This window comes from Phascolarctos cinereus, unplaced genomic scaffold, assembly GCF_003287225.1.
Source record: "Phascolarctos cinereus isolate Bilbo 61053 unplaced genomic scaffold, phaCin_HiC Scaffold_726;HRSCAF=1367, whole genome shotgun sequence".
Lineage (NCBI taxonomy): Eukaryota > Metazoa > Chordata > Mammalia > Diprotodontia > Phascolarctidae > Phascolarctos > Phascolarctos cinereus.
Window position 1 is genome coordinate 411,802,549 of NW_027556098.1, and position 18,493 is coordinate 411,821,041.

Sequence of the window (18,493 nt, forward strand, 5' to 3'; positions counted from 1 at the left end):
TCGCCCATCACCGTGAGCTCCCTCTTCTCCCCAAGCCCCAGCCCCATTCTCTTCACTCCTCCATTTGCTGAGGAAAAGGCGGCCCTTCTTCCCAAGCCCTCTCGCCTCCTTCCCTGTTGCCTACAAACATATCCAGGTTTCCCCACCCCCAAGCTCTTGTCCACATCTCTCCTCATGTCTCACAGCTAAACAGAAAAGCTGTCTTCAGTCTCCTTGCCTCCACTGCCCTGCCTCCTACAAGCTCTCGACCCTTTGCAAGGCTGACTTTATTCCCACTTCTCAAAGGACACAGACTGCTCCAAGGTTCTCAGTGAACCTCTCTTCCTTAGGTATCCGTGGCTGTCCTCTCCTAGTTCTTCTCCGGCTGAGCCCCCCACAACTCCCCTGCTGCATCATCAGCACCGCTGGCTAGGCCCAGGCCCCTGCCCTGGATCCCCTCCTCGTGCCTTTGGCAGTCTGGTGAAGCCCATGGACTCCTCGCAATTATGTTTTCAAATGCATAAACTAAAAATGCATGGTTACAAAGGAAACCAATTATATTGAAACCATCTTCCAAATGTTCTTTTAGAAACCCAAGGTCACAGTCCCTGCGTGGAGAATGTTTGCTCTAGACTTTTTTTTTTTAAGGCAATTGGGGTTAAGTGACCTGCCCAAGGTCACACAACTAGTAAGTGTTAAGTGTTTGGTCTGAGGCCAGATTTGGACTCAGGTCCCGCTGACTTCAGGGCTGGTGCTCTATCCACTGCGCCACCCAGCTGCCCTCTAGACTCTCTCGCCAGCCTGCTCTATGGCTCAGTCATCATCTGGAGGCTGAGGCGACCCTCTCGGCCAGCCCAGCCCCCGGCTCTCTCCAGAGCTTCTCGCTGGACAGCGGCCCTGGTGCGCACATTCAACGCAGGCTCAGCAGGTCCACGGCACTCGTGTTCCTTCCCCCACCCCTCCCCCACTTTCTTAACGTCTTTCCTTCTGTTGAAGGCACCACCACCATTTTCTTCCCTCCCGACCACCACCCCGTCGTCCACACTCTCTCCCCCCAGCCCAGATACCCAGGCTCATGGATTCTACCTCCGGTTTCTTCTCTGTGCCCTTCCTCCAGTCCCAGGAGCACCAGCTCTCAGCAGGCTTGTGGCTGCCCCAGGGATCTTCTCCTCTGTTCAGACAGCTTCAAAGGCTCCCTCGTTCTTCCTGAGTAACATATGAACGCCTCAGCTTGGCGCTTAGAACCCTTCACAGTCGGTGCCTTTGACGTCACTTTCCAAGATGGTCAGGCCTAGCCTCTACCCCTTAGGATCCGGTGCTCAGGGGCCCCTCCAACCTGACGCCCCTCCCAGCCACTCTGTCTCCAAATGACTCTGCATTCCTCTTCTTGTGGGCTTGTATGTCCTGGCGTGTTAACCTGCCTCCAGCAGCGTGTGAGCTCCTCCAGCCAGGGACTGTACCAATGTACATGGTAGGTACTTAATAAATGCTGATCGAACTGAACTGAATTGCAGCCAAACTGGCCTCTGTTCCCGACATAGGACAGCCCATCTCCTGCCTGGAATGCCCTCCCTCCTCACAGAAGGCTCAGCTTCGGGGACAGGCCTAGTTGTTAGGGCTCTCCCCCAGTCCTTGGAAATAACTTAGCATTGACTCTATGGCATGGTGCATGCCCCAGTAATAATGCTAACAACAGCTAACATTTCTATAGCACCTTCTGTGTGCCGGGCACTGTTCGAAGCACTTTACAATTATGACCTCATTTGATCCTCACAACCACCCTGGGAGGTAGGTGCTATTATTACTCCCATTTTACAGATGAGGAAACTGAGGCAAAACCACACAGCTACTACGTGTCTGGGGCCAGATTTGAACTCGAGTCTTCCCAACTCCAAGCCCAGGGCTCTCGCCTCGCATCACCAACTGAACAGATTCTTTTATGGCAGCTGACTAAACACGTAACTTCCATTTGATGGACTGTCTGCTTAAGGCTGAAGTCCCTAGGGACAGGACAGCTGCCTCCTGGTGAATGCCTGGGGCAGGGCTGGAGCCCAGGCTCTCCTGGTTTCCTGACCACCCTGAGGAGCGCTCTGAGGGCAGAGGGATGAGACTTCTGCTGGGGCCCGCAGAAGGGAGCTGGGAGCAGCAGGTACCGGGGGAAGCATCCTAGTGGGCTTGACCTAAGAAGGGACTTCCGTGCCGCTGACCAGCCTTGAGCAAACACGGCACAGGCCCTTGGGAGGCAGTAAGGCCGTGTCACTCGGGCCATCAGAGAGAGGCCGGACAGCAGGTCTCAGAGACCCCAGAGGCCCACAAGGAGCATCTAGTCTATACCCCGAGGCAAACTTGGTGGCCAGTGCCGTGGAGGCCGCGAGGGGGGCGCCACCATGCACAGAGCCCTGGGCCTGGAGCGGAGAGCACCTAAGTTCTAGTCCAGCCTCGGACATTTCTGGACAAGTCACTTCACCTTTGCCTCAGTGTCCTCAACTGTAAATTGGAGATAATAATAGCACCTGCTTCACAGGGTTGTTGGAAAAGTCAGATGAGATTGGTGGGGTTTGCTGTGCCCAGACCCCTGCTGCCGCAGGCCAACCCTCCCCCCCATTTTCTGCCACCTTCAACCCAGAAACAGTAATCAAATGAAATCAAGTCACTCCTGCTCCATCCCTGTGGCTTCCCTGGCCACCACCATTCCCCAGGTTAGATTGTAAGCTCCTTGAGGGCAGGGGCTGACTCACTTTTGAATCCTTAATTAATGTACTTAATCCTTTTTCATTCGTTCCTATTAAAGTACTCAGCAAACTTTAAAATGGGGTAGAAACGTTAGGTATTGTTACTGTTGTTTTTGTTATTATTATGGTTACAGGTGAGTAAACTGAGGCCCAGAGAGGGCCCAAGGTCACACAAGCGACAAAAGGTGGTAGAGGCAGAAATAGAACTCAGGTCCTCCGGCTCCAAATCTAGCTCTAACCCACGGGCACCACGGTGTGGGTGGGAGCCAAAAGCACGTTCTTCCCTGCACCCCAAAGCTGGAGCCGAAATGGATCCTCTGGGGCTCTCAGGCGGCTCCCCTCTTTGGAACATAGGCACCTCGGGCCCCGCCTCTTGGGCAAGGTACGGCAATTCCCCGGTCGCTATAACAACGCGCCTGCGCCAACCTTCTCCCTCGAGCTTCTTCTTAAATCCAGCACGCATGCGCCGGGCGCTCCTTCCTCATTATCTTCCGTTCCTGCATCCGTTCTAACACGACCGCCTCTCAGCCCGGAACCGGAAGTGCCTCGCTGATCTCGCTGCGCTCCTTTACACCGGAACCGGAAGTGACTCCAGGCGGCAGGGACAACGGAGCCACAGCGCAGAGACAGCCGCGGCGCGAGGAAGGCAGGACCGCAAAGGACCGAGAGGCCACCGCCATCATGTGAGCGCCAGTCCTCCCTTCGCCCGAACACGGGGGTGTCATCCGGGGAAGGGACGCGGCTGGGGCCACGAGGGAGCGGAGTCGGGGCTGAGGGAGGGCGAGCGAACGCTACCACTCAGGGGTGGGGGGGTCGCCCGGGCGACGTTGGTGATTAGAACGCGAGGTGCCGCGAGCAGGCAGCGCGCGAGTAGAACGCAGCGGGGGTGCGACTGTGGTGGGGGAGGTGAGCGCGCGGAGCACGTGGAGTGTAGAGCGGCGCGTGCGGCCAATGGGGGGAAGGGACGGGTTAGGAAGGCGGCAGAGTGGCCAATGGGAAGAGGGCCTGAGGCTGGAGAGCGGCGCTGGCGGCCAATGGGAGGAGGGGATGGGCCAGTAGAGCAGCTCGAGAGGCTAATGGAAAGAAGGGGGCGGGCTAAGTCTGCTGGTACACGGGTGTGTGTGTGTGTGTATGTGTGTGTGTGTGTGTGTGTGTGTGTGTGTGTCTGTCTGTCTGTCTGTCTGGGTGTCAGTGCCCTGGATCCACTACCTGCCCTGCTGTGAAACACTGATTTAGCGCCTGCTGTATGCCAGTAGTATGGCGGCAGCTAGGCGGCACAGTAGGTAGATAGCCGGACCTGGAGTCAGGAAAATTTGAGTTCAAAGCCGGCTTCGGACACTTATTAGCTGTGTGATCCTGGGCAAGTCACTTAAACCTGTTTGCCTCAGTTTCCTCGTCTGGAAAATGAGCTGGAGAAGAAAATGACAAACTATTCTAGTATCTCTGCCAAGAAGACCCCAAATGGGGTCATAGAGAGTCAGCCACGATTGAAAAAGGATTGAAGAACCACCTATGCCAGGCATTGTCCCTGCCCCCCAGGAACTCACTTGAGGAAGTGAATTGGACTCTGTGGGTGTCAGTAAAATGAGGGGCTTTACCAGCTGAACTCCAAGGCCTCTAAACCCATGATCTTAGGGTGTTAGAGGATAGGGATTCTTCGATTGTTCTGCAAGTGTGAAGGATCTACGCTGGTAGGAGAGAAGAGTGGTGGGCCACAGGTGGGAGGTGAAAGTGGGAGGAAGCAGCTTTTGCGAGCCATCACATAGAATGTCAGAGGTGGAGCTGGCCCAGCTGAAGAGCCACAGATGGCAGAGAGCTGTTGGGAGATGTCCAAGACCTAAAGGTTAGCTGTGAGGGGGAGACCTCGGGAAGAGGACCACCCACACAGGGAGCCGGAGGGTGGGATTGATCAAAGTCTTGAGGGGATTTGGTTCACAGGCTGCAAGGATCTCCTGAGAGTGTGAGGGAGTCACAGGGAGGGGAGGCCTTGATTGGGACTGGACATGGGCAGAGGGCACCCAATAAAGGAGTCATGTGGGGAGAAATAGACTTAGGGGTTTGATGTTGGAAAGCTATAGAGTAATTAAATAAGAAACTCCTTGAGTGGTCTATCCTGTGAGGGACTTGCCATATGGGAAGCATTGTTAGGAAGGTAAAAGGGAATTGAGAGTTAAGTAGCCCACAAGGATGAACTGAGAAAACCAGATGGCAGCTATAGCCATCTCCACGTGGGAGAAGTTGCAGTCTTGGAAGAGAGCTCAGAGGTCACCTGGGCCAAACCCAGCTTGAAATGTGACCTGCCCCATCCCCCCCCCCACAAGTGGCTGTTGAGCCTCTCTGATTGTTGACCCTCAGAAACCAAGAGCTGGCTGTCTCATTAAGGTTTCACTTCTGTCATCCAACATCTGCCTCACTGTTTTCTCTTCTGGAATCAAGTGCAGTGAGTCTTAATCTTTCAGGTACCTGAAGACAGTCATTCTTTCCCTAACAAAGTCTTTTCTTCTCTAGCTTAAATGTCCCTTCATCCAGTTCCCTCTGAGCAGCCTGAGAAAATTCCTTCTTGTTTCCAGAGTTACTGACAAGCTGGCTTGAGGGAGTAACTTGTGTGAAGAGTCCAGCCAGACTGGTCTGTCCATTTCCTAAACAGACCCAGTCCTCATGCTGTCCACCTACGGTTTCTTCCCTGTGAAAATATTGGCCTTCTCCAAAGGTGGTTCAGAACAGGGTGGGGCACTCTTTGGCATCGGGACCCCTGGCCTTAGGCCCTTATTCCATTTGCTGCAGCTTTGTGGCCTGGCCAAGCCACTTGTTTGCCCATGAGCTTATGTTTTGCCCTACTTGCAAGACCCAAAAGCTTCTTTGAGAAGAGAAACTCTTCCCCCCTATTTCTTCCTCCACCCAGACATTCATTCATTCATTCATTCATCCATCCATGTATTTATTTTTGGTGAGGCACTTGAGGTTAAGTGGCTTGCCCAGAGTCACACAGCTAGTGTCCCAGCCATTTATAAATCGTAAGGGCCGTTAACTAGAGGAAAGAGCATTTATCAGGGGAAGAAGGGAATAAGCGTTTATTTAGCACCTACTGGGTGAGCTGTGTTAATCAATATCATCTCATTTGATTTACTGAGTGCTTATTGTGGAGCACGCTCAGAGGTTATAAATACAGAATCAGGACAGTCCCTGCCTTCACCGAGCCTGCGTTCGGATAGAGGCAGACAGCGTGCATAAGGATGTGGTGGCTATGGAAGGAAGGTTTGGTCTGGGGAGTCCCTGGGATGTTGAATGGAGCTGGGGGGAAGTGGGTTGACAAGGCCTTGGTAGTAACCATGTGAAAATGAATGTAATTATTACTTGGGGGGGGGCATGGTGAGCCACGTAATTCTACAGCAAGCATTTGGAACAACATAACCCCTGGCAGGGGAGTTCCAAAGCTGAGTGGGAGATCTAGATCTCATTAGATTCCCCAGGGTGCGGTCTCTGGAGGTCTGGTGGTCTAGAAGAGTACTGTTGTTAGGGGAATGTTCTCTATTTGCATGAAGCAGTGAGTTCCATGTCACTGGATGTTCACACAGAGGCTAAATGGTCCCTTCTCCAGTGCTGTTGTATAAGGGATTCATGCTTGGGTAGTATTTGGACTAAGGTTCCTTTCCCCAAGTATCTTCCAGTGCTGGGCATCGTTGAGTCTGCAATGGGATGGGATGGGCAGCCTTCCTTGTGGGTGACACCCACTGAACCAATCACTGTTTGAAGTTGATCCAGGTGAGGCACTGGGTGGGGAGGTCTGCATGAGTAGGGCATGTCTTAAGAAATAGCTTGCTGAGTGGTAGGGGAGCTCAGACCAGCAGGCACAGATTAAAAGGAAGTCTTGATTTGCAGGACAGAGGCTTGCGGAGGATCTCTGTCCCTGGCCCAGACCACATAGTGGAGGGGGCACTTGGCCATACAGGTGGCCTACAGAGCAGATTGGGGACCTTGGTAAAATGGGAGTCTTGAGAGCTTTGTCAAGGGTGAGATGAGGTTCCAGGGAGGCAGGGTTGGGTTATGTGGAGAAGCCCAAGCCCAGCAGACTGCTCAGGAACAAGCCCTGGGAACAGTCCTTCGTGTCCTGGATAGGGGGCTATAAGTGGGCCAGAGCTGGTGCGCAGGAGGCCAGCCGCTGCAGGCAGGTGGGGGGGACGCCAACGTGTCTGTGTCCATGCGCTGCCCCCCAGGAGTCTCCTAAACAAGCCCAAGAGCGAGATGACCCCTGAGGAGCTGCAGAAGCGGGAAGAGGAAGAGTTCAACACCGGGCCCCTGTCAGTGCTCACTCAGTCGGTGAAGAACAACACCCAGGTTCTTATCAATTGCCGAAACAACAAGAAACTTCTGGGCCGAGTGAAGGCCTTTGACAGGTGGGTGATGGCCCTCCTTGGCTGCCACTTGTGGGGGCAGAGGGGGGATCCTTGGACAGTTCCAAGGTCCTGACCGTGGGCAGGGGTGAAAGAGACTCTGGCATTGCAAAGGGGAGGGACCAGCTCTCTGCTGCTGTCCACTGCCCAAGCCTTCCTTTTCCTTCTGGGGCTCCTTTTAAGGGCATCAGGGTAGGCTTAGCCAGTTTTTCTGCTCATCCCCTGCCCCTCCTGGCCCCAGGCACTGCAACATGGTCTTGGAGAACGTGAAGGAGATGTGGACGGAGGTACCCAAAAGTGGCAAAGGCAAGAAAAAGTCAAAACCAGTGAACAAAGATCGTTACATTTCCAAGATGTTCCTGAGGGGGGATTCAGTCATCGTGGTCCTCAGGAATCCACTCATTGCTGGCAAGTAGCCGAGCCAGAGCCTCCCCTTCCCACCCCCACACTTGGCTCAGCCCAGTAAGGCTGAGGGGTCCACTAGTTTTACCTTTTGTGAATAAAACCTTGTTGTTTTTTCTTCCCCTGTCTGGTTCTTGTGGGCCAGGTTGGACTGAGCAGACAGGTGCCCACAGAGAGGGTGTGTGGTGGGGTTGGGGTAAGAGTAGCAGATGAGGCAGGGGTAGGGTTAGAGCACAGAAAGGGGCGACTGAGCCCCCAAGATTGGGGCAGAGGTGTGGTGAGAGTAGTTCAGGTGAAGCAGACCTAGTACTCAGGCTGTTTCCCCCCAACACACATGCACACACTCACACACACACACACACACACACACACACACACACACACATCAAATCCCTAACATTTCTACCATTGAGTTGTGAGTTGCCACAGAAGCAGTCTATTGAAGGGACAGCCATTAGTGGCTAATGAAGTCTTGAAATTTGGGGGTGCTAACAACTCCTACCAGAATGCAGAGCCAAGCAAGGCTGGAGCCCCGGGGAGGTCAGGTCCCCCACCTCAGAAGCATCAGAGGCAGCACAGGCCAAATTCTCCCATTCCCAGCTAAGGGTGTGTTCTGAGCTGTGCCTGGCACTCCTGGGCCTGAACTCTCAGGCTGACTTTTTCATTCTCTTTCCCCACGAAGAACAGGTTGTTTCTATTGTTGATTTACATATGCTACTTTTACCAACCAGAAAAACGTAAACTCCCACCCCCTAAATCCTCATCTATCACAGGGACTCCCATCCTAGCCCTGTTGGACACAGCCTCCCACTGGCCTGCCTCTGACAGTGCAGGAGCCCTCCTCCTCCTTCCCATCCCACCCTTAGGGAGTCACTGTTTCTATCCCAGAGAGTACAGACTATATCATATTATAAAGTCATGGAAGTGGGGGTACAGTGAAATTTAAACCCCTGTAGACAGGAGGAGGAAGAGGAGTTGGGGGAATGCTTGGGGGTCTTAAGAATAGGAAGGCTTAGAATTACAGGCCCTTAGACCTGCAAGGGGCTTTATAGACTGTCTCATTCAACCCTTTCTTTATATAAAGGAAACTGAATTGAAAAGAACAGCCTTGATTTGCTTAGGGTCACAAAGGTAGCTCTCCTGGCCTTCCCAGACTTTGTTTGAGGTGATACTGGGCTTGACTGAACTGCTCAACCTGACCCCAAGGAGCTCCCCTTCCTCTGGGGCTGTTACAGGCTTAAGACCCAAAGTCTCATCCCCACCCCAAAGTCACAAAGCTTTACACCTTCAAGAATCTCCCTCTGATCCTCACATCATCTCAGTACAGATTTGAAAAATTTTGTATCATATTGTAAGAGGGAAAGGGTATTCCTTCACAAGGAGGGGAAGAATCCTTTGGATCTATGGAAATAAAAGATGATTTTCTCAGACTGTAGCTCTTACCTTATTTGTGAGGATTAGGGGAGGGATGGGGAAGGGAAGGTCTGAGAACCCCTCCAGACCTGCTAGTGCTCATTCTCTGCTGATCTCTTGTTTGTTTATTTATTTTTAACATCCGTTTTCTTAAAAAAAATTTTGACTTCCAAAGTCTGTCCCTCACTTACCAATTGAGAAGGCAAGCAATGTGATAACAGTTATACATGTGAAGTCATTCTTGCCTTAATCTTAACAATAATTTCAGAAACAACAAAGGGAATTCTATTCTGGATCTGATTTTCTCCAGCAGAGAGCTAGTGGTGGAGCAGGGGGAAGCAGTGATGCGGGAAAGGAGAGCTGAGAATAGTTTAACATGCATCCTAGAAATTGAGAGACCAGATTTGCAAGAGGTCAGAGTAGGCTAGCATCCCGCACACTGAAGTTGTGTGGGGGAAACACAGGAATGAAATTCTGAATACTCTCCCCGTGAGAAGGGTATGTGGTGTAGATGTACAGACCACTCGACAGCTGGCTTGGATCTGTAGAAGGCTTCCAGAAGACCACTCCACGGATGTGGATGTTAAATGCTTCAGACCAGCGATGGCAGAATTGGTGAAGAAGAACAGGGTGGTGTGGGCCAAGAGCGAGGACCAGTGAAGGCGAAGGCCTGTTGATGATGGGACTGCACCATGTTCATTTTGCTTTTATTTACCAAGGAGAAGGATTTTCAGATTGGAAAGAAAAGTGAAAATGGCTACTAGGGGGCTGATCCTCCAGTTGGGAGGAAGGGAGAGGGCCCCTGGCTGTTCTGGATGAGTCCACAGTGACCCAGATGAATTACATCCCTGGGTATGATTGCAGGGCCCACCATCAGGGATCTTAGAAAGGGTGGAGAGTGGGAGAGGGACAAACATCCTGCAAACATGAGGCTGATCCTGGAATGAATTATTACTAAAGGGACAGTTGGTGAACTGGAAGGAGAAGAAGGAGGAAGCACCCACGTGGCTTCATTGAGGACTAGTCACACAAAACTAATTTTATTTCCTTTTTTGACACTGTTACTAAGCTAATACATCAGGGGACTGCAGGAGAGAGTTGACCCAAACCTCATCAAAGCCGTCTATTGATTCTTGTGGAAGGAGTGGAGAGACGTGGGCCAGGTGAGGGTACGGCCAGAGGGATGATCTGGAATTGGTTTAGTGGGCAGGCTTGGTATTCCACGTTACTTCACAAAGAGGACTACGGTAGAACACCGCAGGGAGCTGGCTTGGCTCTGTGCTGCCGAATGTTTGTCGGTGACTTTAGTAAGGATTTAGGTGGCATCTTTTCAGATGACACGAACCTGTCACAATGCGTGACAGCTTTGGGATCCAAACAGCCTGACGTAACACATGAAGGATTACAGGTCTGGAGTTGGGACCTTCATCCAAATCCCATGTAAGTGACCCTGGGCAAGTTATGTAATCCTCCTGGGCCTCAGTTTCCTTATCTGTAAAATGAGCGGTTGGGCCTGTGTGCCCCTGAAGTTTCTTCCAGCTCTAGACCTGTGATTCTATGACAATTGGACTGAATCTAATAAGATGAAATAGGGATTAATATCAAATCAGCCTTGTGTTCAAAACTTGAAACATATCAGGTAGGAGAGGCCCAACAGCTCCTCTGAGGAATATCAGAGGTCTTTAGGAGACTGAAAGTTCAGTCACTCAAAGCCCCGAAGCTATTAGGATCTTGGGCCACATTGACTTCTGAGATCCAGGAAATGGCGGTCCTACTGTCCTCTCACTGACCAGGCCCCATCTGGGGGATTTGGTTCCAGGGATAACAATTTATAAAGGACCCCAGTGGGCTGGAGAGCATCCAAAGTGGTGAAGGGCCTTCTTCATGCCAAATGAGAAGGGACTGAAGGATCTTTTACCCCCAGCCTGGAGAAGAGAAGACTGGGGGCAGGGGGGGGGGGATATGATGGCTGCAAGCATTTGAAGATACAATGGGTATGTGGAAGGGGGATCCACCCTGCCATGGTTGGTGCCAGAAGGCAGGACCATGAGCTGTAGGGGGAAGTGAAAAGAGGCAGATTTGGGCTTGATAACCAGGGGGGAAAAATGTCCCTGTGATGAGTCATCCTGAAGTGGAGTGGCCAGCCTTGGAACACAGTGAATTCTCCCTCACCCGAGGTCTCCAAGCTCAGCTTGGATGGCCATTTGTCCAGGGGGTTACACAAGGAGGTTTGTTTTCTTTTCAAGTACAAGTTGTAGTACATAGCCGTTAAGGTCCTTCTCAGCTCTGAAACTGCTTTTGTGACACAGTCTCTGTTTTGTGCTGTCTGAAGGACTTGTTCCGCTTGGTCTCAGAGGGCAGGCATTCCAATTCTGGCTTAATATTCAAGTATCATGGGTAAAGTAAGGCCCAGAAAATGGGAAGGATAGGGTGTCAGTGGCAGAAATGGTGCTTGAACCCAGGTCTTCTAGAAGGGAGAATAACTCGTAATAATGAGCTAAGGATGGGATGGACTGCCAGGGTAGGAGAAGGGAGACAGGGTTGTAGTGAGCTTCCTGTTAGGGGCTGGATGCTGCAGAGAGACCTGTAGCTCAGGGCCAGGTTGGATTAAATGATGCCTGCAGCTCCCAGATCCTATAATTCCATTCTTCCATACACCCATGGGGCTCCTGCCTGTCTTTATCTGAGCTTCACAGTTCTGCCTCTTCCTACGCCCCTGGCCAAGTCATGCAGCCTTCTGGAGCCTCACCTCTTCCCTCTGGAAATCAGGGATAATCAACCTTGTACCACCTTCCCCAGCCCAAGGCTGTGCCAAGCAAAGAGCTCTATAAACCTCAAATTAGGGCTGGAAAAATAGGCATGGTGGCGATTACATTTTTGCTAAACACACATGCGTCTTTGATTCTTTGTTGGGAAAAGCAGGCAGTGGTTGGAGTCTTTCCTAGCAGGAGCTCTCAGAGGCTGGGCTGGCCTCCTCTCCTTCCTCACCCAGGCCCCTGCTGCATATGGAGAGGCAGGGGGCAGCCCCGTGGCTAGAAGAGTGGCGGTCCAGGGACAGGCGTCGTTCATCCAAGAGACTTTGGACCAGCTGGCATCGCTGCCATTGTTTTCGGATCTCAGCCTGGACCTGCGGGGGGCCAAGGGCAAAGGTAGGACGTGACCATTACCAATTGACCCACTTTGGGGAAGAAGATCATAGTGGGTCTGGGAGCTTCATACCTCTTTGTTGATGAAACAGTATAGGATGCTGACAAAGAGTCCCTGGAGAGAAGACACTGAATGAATACGAGTGCTTTATGGGAAGCCTGAGCCCTCTCTTAAAAAAAGGGCCAGCACTTCAGCCCTGGTCTTAATCAGACTCCAAATCCAGCGTTCTCTCCCCCAAAGCAACCTGATAATCTTGGCCTTCCCCCGCTTTGTGTGAGTCACCCTAGCAATGTGCCCTAGGTTATCTGCTCTTGGTTGACACACAGGGGTGAGAGATTTGCTTTTAGACACAGCCCTTCCCCTTTTGAGCCTAAGCTTTCCCAAATATAATGGGGGTCTGTTGTTAGACAACAGTTTTTAGTTTCTGCATCCAGGATGGGACTTTGAGAGGTGCAAGTTTTTGTGTTCTGTGTCTGGAGCGTTAGAGGCAGGCTCTGATCCGAGAAGACTTCTCGAAGCAGTTTGCAGCAACAGATCGGGCTGCTGAGACTGAGGGGCAAGGGTGGCAGGTGGTGGATTTGGAATGGCATTGAGACAGTTCCCGTCCCAGCACCCTACCTGGAAGGAGCTGAGGAGGATCTCAAAGCACAGTTTGGTGTAGCGGAGGGCGCCCTCTGCTTGTTCTTCTATCACAGGTGCAAACACCACCTCATGGATGCCCAGGAGGGGGACCAGGGTCAGTGTGGACCTGGCCAGCCTGGGGGTGAAGGGAGCGTGAACCTCTGGGGCCCTTCTATCCCTCCCCCTATGGGAATCCTCCCTGACCCCAGAGACTCTTCCTTCCCTCCCTCCCCCCACCTGAGCCTGTAGTCCTGGCAGCGCATCTGGTGGGCCTTCAGCTTGGCCAGCAGGATGCCCAGAATTCGAACGAAGATAAGGAAATTAACCTGAGGAGGGGAGTGGCAAAATGTAGGGAAGGGTCATGCTGGGCAAGAGCGCAAAACTGTTGGAGTAAGAAGCTAAGGAACAGGAGGGTTAGAGCCTTCGACTGTCAGCACCATGGACAGTTGGGATTCAAGAACATAGAATGGTAGAACGTTACAGCTCTGGAAGATTAGACTTAGAATTTGGACACACAGTAGAATCTGGGAATGTTATAGTTCCTTTTCATCCAGCTGTCCTATTTGTTGAACCTTTCCCTCACACCTCCCCCACCCCATTAGGATAGGGCTGAGGCTAAGCCTTGGGGTGTAGGGCCTTGGGGAGCCTCAGGGAATATTGGTTACTCCCACTCTCAGAGCCCCCGCACAGTCAGGAGTGGGGAGCTCAGAAGAGGAGATCTTCCTGGATTGTCAAGGAGGGCTTCCTGGATGCGATGGGAAATTGGGCTAGGTTCTGACAGATTCTTCCTCTGGGAAAGGACCCTAGAAAACCCCGAGCTAAGATGAAAAGGAGCCTGAACTAAGGAAAAGGGGTGCAGAGGCTGCTGGAGGAGGCATCTTCCTTGAGTAAGAGAGAACTATTCTGTGAGGCAGGGAATGGGGAATCATACCAAGATGGTGGCGAGAATGGGCATGCGGATAATCCACCAAATTGCCTTGATCTCATTCCGTTCCCAGCACCTGTAAGAGGAACTCTCCAAGGTCCTGGTCAGCCTCTTCTATCCTGGCCCTGCCCTTCCATCCCCGGCAGCCTTTGTGTGAGTCACACCCATATTCCACCCCAGTCCCTCCCACTACGTCAGTCCATCTCAGCCTTCCCCCACACACAAGCAGGTCTTGCCCACTTTCCATATTGGCACACCGCCTCCTGGCGTCCTCTTTCACTCACTGAGTGTTCTCGTGAAGGTGTCGAGAGATCACCCACGGGATGACAAAGAGCGCGGGGCCCCCTGTGAAAATCAGCAATGCCCACAGAGGTGAGAAGACAGGGAGACCCTCCTTTCTACCTGTTCAGAGTTGGGTGCGGGGTTAGATGAGGGCTGTCCTCATCTAAAGCTTTTTAAGGCCGGGGAGTGTAAAATATCTAAAAACCAGCAAAGTCCTAGAAATGCCCTTCTCCTGTTCAGATGGCCCTCATCCGCTCTTTCTATTTCTATCTTGCGTGGACCCAGTTCTTTACACGTCGTCCCTCCCGTTAGAACGTATCCTCCTTGAAGGCAGGCATTGCTTTTTGCCTTTATGTGCTTGGGGTGAGCACATCATCAGGGTTTGATAGATGCTTCTTGACTGACTGGTCTCAGAGCTGGAAGGACCTCATCTCAGAACTAGGAGATAATCTAGTACACCCCTTTATTTTCTCAATGGTCACTAGCCCAAGACTCGGTGGTGTTGTCAAGTGGGGAGGACGGAGGGCCAGGCAGTGTGAGACTCACCCCAGCCAAGAAACAGGTAGCATTTGAAGTGCCTATCCTCTGAAAAGGCCATTAGTGCCAGCAAGCTGTACAGGTATACACCTTCCACCAGCAGCCACGTGTGGTTAGCACTTACACAGTACTGGGTCACAGTCTGGGCCACTCGACAAGTGGCTAGGGCCTGGGGGTGGATGAGAGGATTAGAAGCAGATGGAGGTAAACTCTCCCAACAGCCAACCATCTCTCCTTACCCCAGCCCATCCCGTCAACCAGATGCTCTCCCCAGATAAAGTCCTTCTCTTCTAGACCTGGTCCAGAGGGAGGAAAAGAGGTGAGTAGGTGGGCAGTCAGATAGTTGAGAGGGTGTGAGCCAAGTGGGGTGGGAGGAGGGCAATGGAGTCCAAGGATTATCGAGCATCAAACATAGACTGTCATGTCTGGGCACCCATTTAGAATGGAGAACATAGAACGTCATTATATTGGAACTACAGGCTGTCAGCCTACACTGAAAGGGGAAGGGAAGGGAGAACCCAGAGAGCACCTGAGATGGGTCTTCAGTGTGAAGGCCCAAGGTGGGCAGCAGCTTATCCCTAGTGAGGATGGCAGCTGCTCGGAAAACAAAGGAGATGAACAGATTCATGTGGATATAGTTTCGGGTGCATCGAAGCTTCCTAGAGGAAGAGGGTCATGACAGCATCTGTTGACCCTGCCCCATAGCCACCAGCTCTCCACTTTCCTCATCACTCCGTATACCTCCTTTCTAGTTCTCCCTAACGAAGCCCTGTCCTGGACTGACCTTCTGCCCTTGTCTAACAAATGGTCATCCTGTCTTTGCTTGAAGATGTTTATTGAGAGGGGAATCCCCTGTCTCCCAAGACAGCTCATTCCACTTTTAGACAGCTCTTCCTGATATAGAGCTGAAAAGTCCTCCCTTCTGGAACCAAACAGAACAAGTCTGACCTGTCATCCCCCTAAAGGCCCTTCTGATGCTTGAAGACAGCTAGCTCAGTCTGCCATCTGCCCTCACATATTGCCCTCCAACCAGAGTCTCCTAAAGAGCAAAGCCGAGTCTCACTTTTTAGACTGGGGGCCCCCTGAGGATGGTGTCATGTCTCTCCTTCTGGACCAGTTACCTAAAGGTGCTGAGTATCAGCACAGCCAGCAACAGGGCAGCCAGGGAGAATGAGTAGCCCACTGTATACACCACCTGCAACTTCTCCAGGATGAACCTTTGACCCTGGAGGAAGGAAGATTCATGAAGCTCAGCACAGCTCTGAGACCAAAGGCTCACTTTCCCCATGGGACAGCGAGATTTTTCAGACTCCCCCTGAGGAAAGGCTGTGTTTCTTCCTACACCCAGTGATCTCACCTGGAAGACGTGCTCCTTCTCTGGAGACACGCATTGGGAGTGGTCCCTCCAGGATCCCCACTGCCCATCAGCCTCACAGAGACGCAGCACAGAGCCCATGGTCACTGAAGAGAACACGGAAGACAGACCAGGCTAAAGGAGGGGTGTGATGTCAGGGTGGAAGGTGAGGGGGGCAGAGACCCAGAGAGGCACCCATGGAGGCACAGGGAGCTCGCAGGATCACCGATTTCAAGCTGGAAGGCACCTCAGAGGCCATCATGTACCACCTCTTTATTTTACAGATGAGGAAACTGAGACCTAAAAGGAGCAGTGATTTGGCCAGGGTCGCATAGTTTGAGGCAAGACTTGAACCCAGAACTTCCTTACTCCAAGCCTAGGGCCCTGTCTCTTGTACCATTCTAGACAGAAACACAGAGATGCTCCCAGAGAAAGAGGAGCTTAGTATGAGTATGTCAGATGTGGAGGTCCCTGAGCATACGAGACATGAGAACGCGGAAGAGAAGGGACCATAGAGGATATCTAACCCAATCCCTTTTTTTTACACAGGGTGGAGGGAAAACTGAAGCCATTCTGGGAAGTGACTTTCCCAAGGTCCCACAGGGAGAAAAGGACTTGAACCTAGAAAACCAGAGAAACGCAGACAACACTGAGAGATTCAAGGAGTCAAGGAACCAGAAAAACACAGAGAGGTGGAGAAAGACAGTGAGCCAGAACCACAGACAGGAGAAAAGAGAGACACACAGAGAAACCCAGAGAGGACAGGGAGGAGATAAGAGAGACGTAGAGGAGACCAGACCCTTACACACACACTCAAGACAGAGACACATAGAAAGGGAAACTGAGGCAGCCTCTGGCTCAAAGAAAGCCTCAAGAGGTGGCCTCTTTGTTATTCTCCCAGAGAGGGGATCCTCACCTTCCTGGTACCAGGGCAGGTACCAGGGGCAGGGGGCACTGGCTGTGGTGTTAGGGGGTGCGTGGGGCCAGCAGGCATACATGTCGAAGGTCCCATTGCAGGCAAGGCCTGGGGAGGAGGAAGCAAAGGGGGCAAAGATGTTCACTCCCAGTTCCTTCTCCTAGGTTCCCCCAAGGCAGGTGGGGAGGAGAGAGGAAGAGAATATGGATGTGTGAAGGAGGTAGAGTCTCCCCCTCTCCCACCCATAGAACCTAATGGCTGCTTCTCATCAGTTCAGGCATGACCCATCAAATCCTGTGAGATTTCTGCCCCATGGAATGTCCACCCTTGTTGCTTCCCCCTAGGTCTAGACAGACTGGCCGTTTCACCAATTCCTTCCTGTCCTCCCTCTCCAATACACACATTTTGCTCTGTGCCCGCATACATGCACAACCACCCCCCCAGCACCCACAGTTGAGTCACTTCGGATCTTGTAAAGGCATCTCCACCAGCTGGAGCAGTGGCCTGGCATAGGTTTGATCCTTCCCCCCAGATCCTCAATGAGATTCAGGATGGCCCACCTGCTGTATCCCGCAGGAGCCCCAGCTTACCTGCCAGTGGCTCAGCAGCAGCCAGAGCCTCCTGGCATTGAGCCTGGTACTGCACCCATCGACGGTAGGCCTCATTGGCTGTGCTCCTCAGAGAGCCGGCCTGTAGAGAAAGAACCCTCCTCCCCATGCCCCAGGTACACAGGGGAAGAGGAACGGATCTTGCAACGTCTACTACAGTTGGTTAGGAGGTTTAAAACCCTCGTGGAAAGCCAGCAGAACCCCTCCCATCTGCCCTACCCTCTACATCCTGAAATGTGCCCCGCCCTTCTCCTTCAGCCAATCTTGCACTATCCCTCATCCCAGATTTGTAAGGTATCAGGAAGGGAGCAGGATTTGCAGGCTAGTGTGAGAAAGGGAAAGGAGGAGGTTTTGAGCCGACATCCAAACTGAGGGGTGTCTTAAAACCTCGAAAGCTTGGTGGTGTGACTTAGTTACTTGGGAATGAGGAGGGCGTCTGTAAACCCACCCTTAGTGCTCCTGGGAGGAAAGGTCTTGAAATTACATCTTACCCCTCACCCCCCTCCACCCCCAGGAGGATTTCCAAGCCCTTATGGCCTCTCCCTCCCACCCCCTTACTTGTGCTTTCCACAGGACTGGATGGGACAGCAAGAGAACCAGGAGAGGTGGAGGTGTCAACATCACGGGAAGGAATCTGGCCTTCAGAGTCCACAATTCCAGGGGTGCCTTGGAGCTCCTCTTAACGGTCTTGTGGGAAGCAGAGTAGCATAAAGGATAGATAACCTTGGAGCCAAGAAGTTCCCTGATACATCTTGGCTCTGTGGCCCTGAACAGGTCACCTTAGCTTAGGTCATGTTGGTACTCTAGTCTGCACAATCTGGTGACTGTGAAATTGAAGGGCAGAGCTAGCCTGTATAGGTAGAGGGAGTTTCCTCCCCCACTAGCTCTCTATCCAAATGAAAGTCGTAGGCCTACTTCCTATGCCTAACTACTGGGTGGGGTGGGTGCCATTGCAATGTCCATTCTAAGAAACAGGATTTCAACCCGCTAGATCAAGCTGTTCCTGGGTTTTCCTGAAGGCACTTTGAGGTCCGTGGCAGAAACTGATCATTTGGGTGATGATTTAATGTCCCCTAACTTATAAGCCATAAGGCAGCCAGGTAGAGTGCCAGACCTAAAGTCTTCAAAACTCATTTTCCCGAGTTCAAATCTGGCCTCAGACACTAGCTGGGTGACCTTGGGGGCA

At 52.2% G+C, this 18,493-nt stretch overlaps 2 protein-coding genes across 2 annotated transcripts; one reads left to right on the forward strand and one right to left on the reverse strand.

Moving 5' to 3' along the window:
• Positions 1-3,261: 3,261 nt before the first annotated feature.
• On the forward strand, positions 3,262-7,622 carry SNRPD2 (small nuclear ribonucleoprotein D2 polypeptide). Its single transcript, XM_020979812.2, has 3 exons — positions 3,262-3,394; positions 6,926-7,105; positions 7,344-7,622. Coding segments are annotated over exons 1-3 (357 nt in total). The 5' UTR covers positions 3,262-3,392; the 3' UTR covers positions 7,519-7,622.
• Positions 7,623-11,670: 4,048 nt separating this feature from the next.
• Positions 11,671-17,990, reverse strand: GIPR (gastric inhibitory polypeptide receptor). Its single transcript, XM_020979779.2, has 13 exons — positions 17,866-17,990; positions 17,290-17,389; positions 16,700-16,807; positions 15,787-15,890; positions 15,551-15,654; positions 14,959-15,088; positions 14,439-14,598; positions 13,895-13,955; positions 13,617-13,686; positions 12,923-13,011; positions 12,683-12,821; positions 12,137-12,178; positions 11,671-12,044 (listed from the first exon to the last, which is right to left on the reverse strand). The coding sequence occupies exons 1-13, from the start codon at positions 17,926-17,928 to the stop codon at positions 11,859-11,861; spliced, it is 1,356 nt and encodes a 451-aa protein (XP_020835438.1). The 5' UTR covers positions 17,929-17,990; the 3' UTR covers positions 11,671-11,858.
• Between the last annotated feature and the right edge of the window lie 503 nt (positions 17,991-18,493).

Excerpts from the sequence above, each read along its gene's own strand:
- GIPR (XM_020979779.2), bottom strand. The coding sequence starts at position 17,928 with ATGTTGACACCTCCACCTCTCCTGGTTCTCTTGCTGTCCCATCCAGTC. Across the intron at positions 13,012-13,616 it reads CCATTCTCGCCACCATCTTG|GTTAATTTCCTTATCTTCGT; the intron begins GTATGATTCCCC and ends TCCCCTCCTCAG. Across the intron at positions 12,045-12,136 it reads ACTGTTTCATCAACAAAGAG|GTCCAGGCTGAGATCCGAAA; the intron begins GTATGAAGCTCC and ends GGCCCCCCGCAG.
- SNRPD2 (XM_020979812.2), top strand. Across the intron at positions 7,106-7,343 it reads CGAGTGAAGGCCTTTGACAG|GCACTGCAACATGGTCTTGG; the intron begins GTGGGTGATGGC and ends TCCTGGCCCCAG.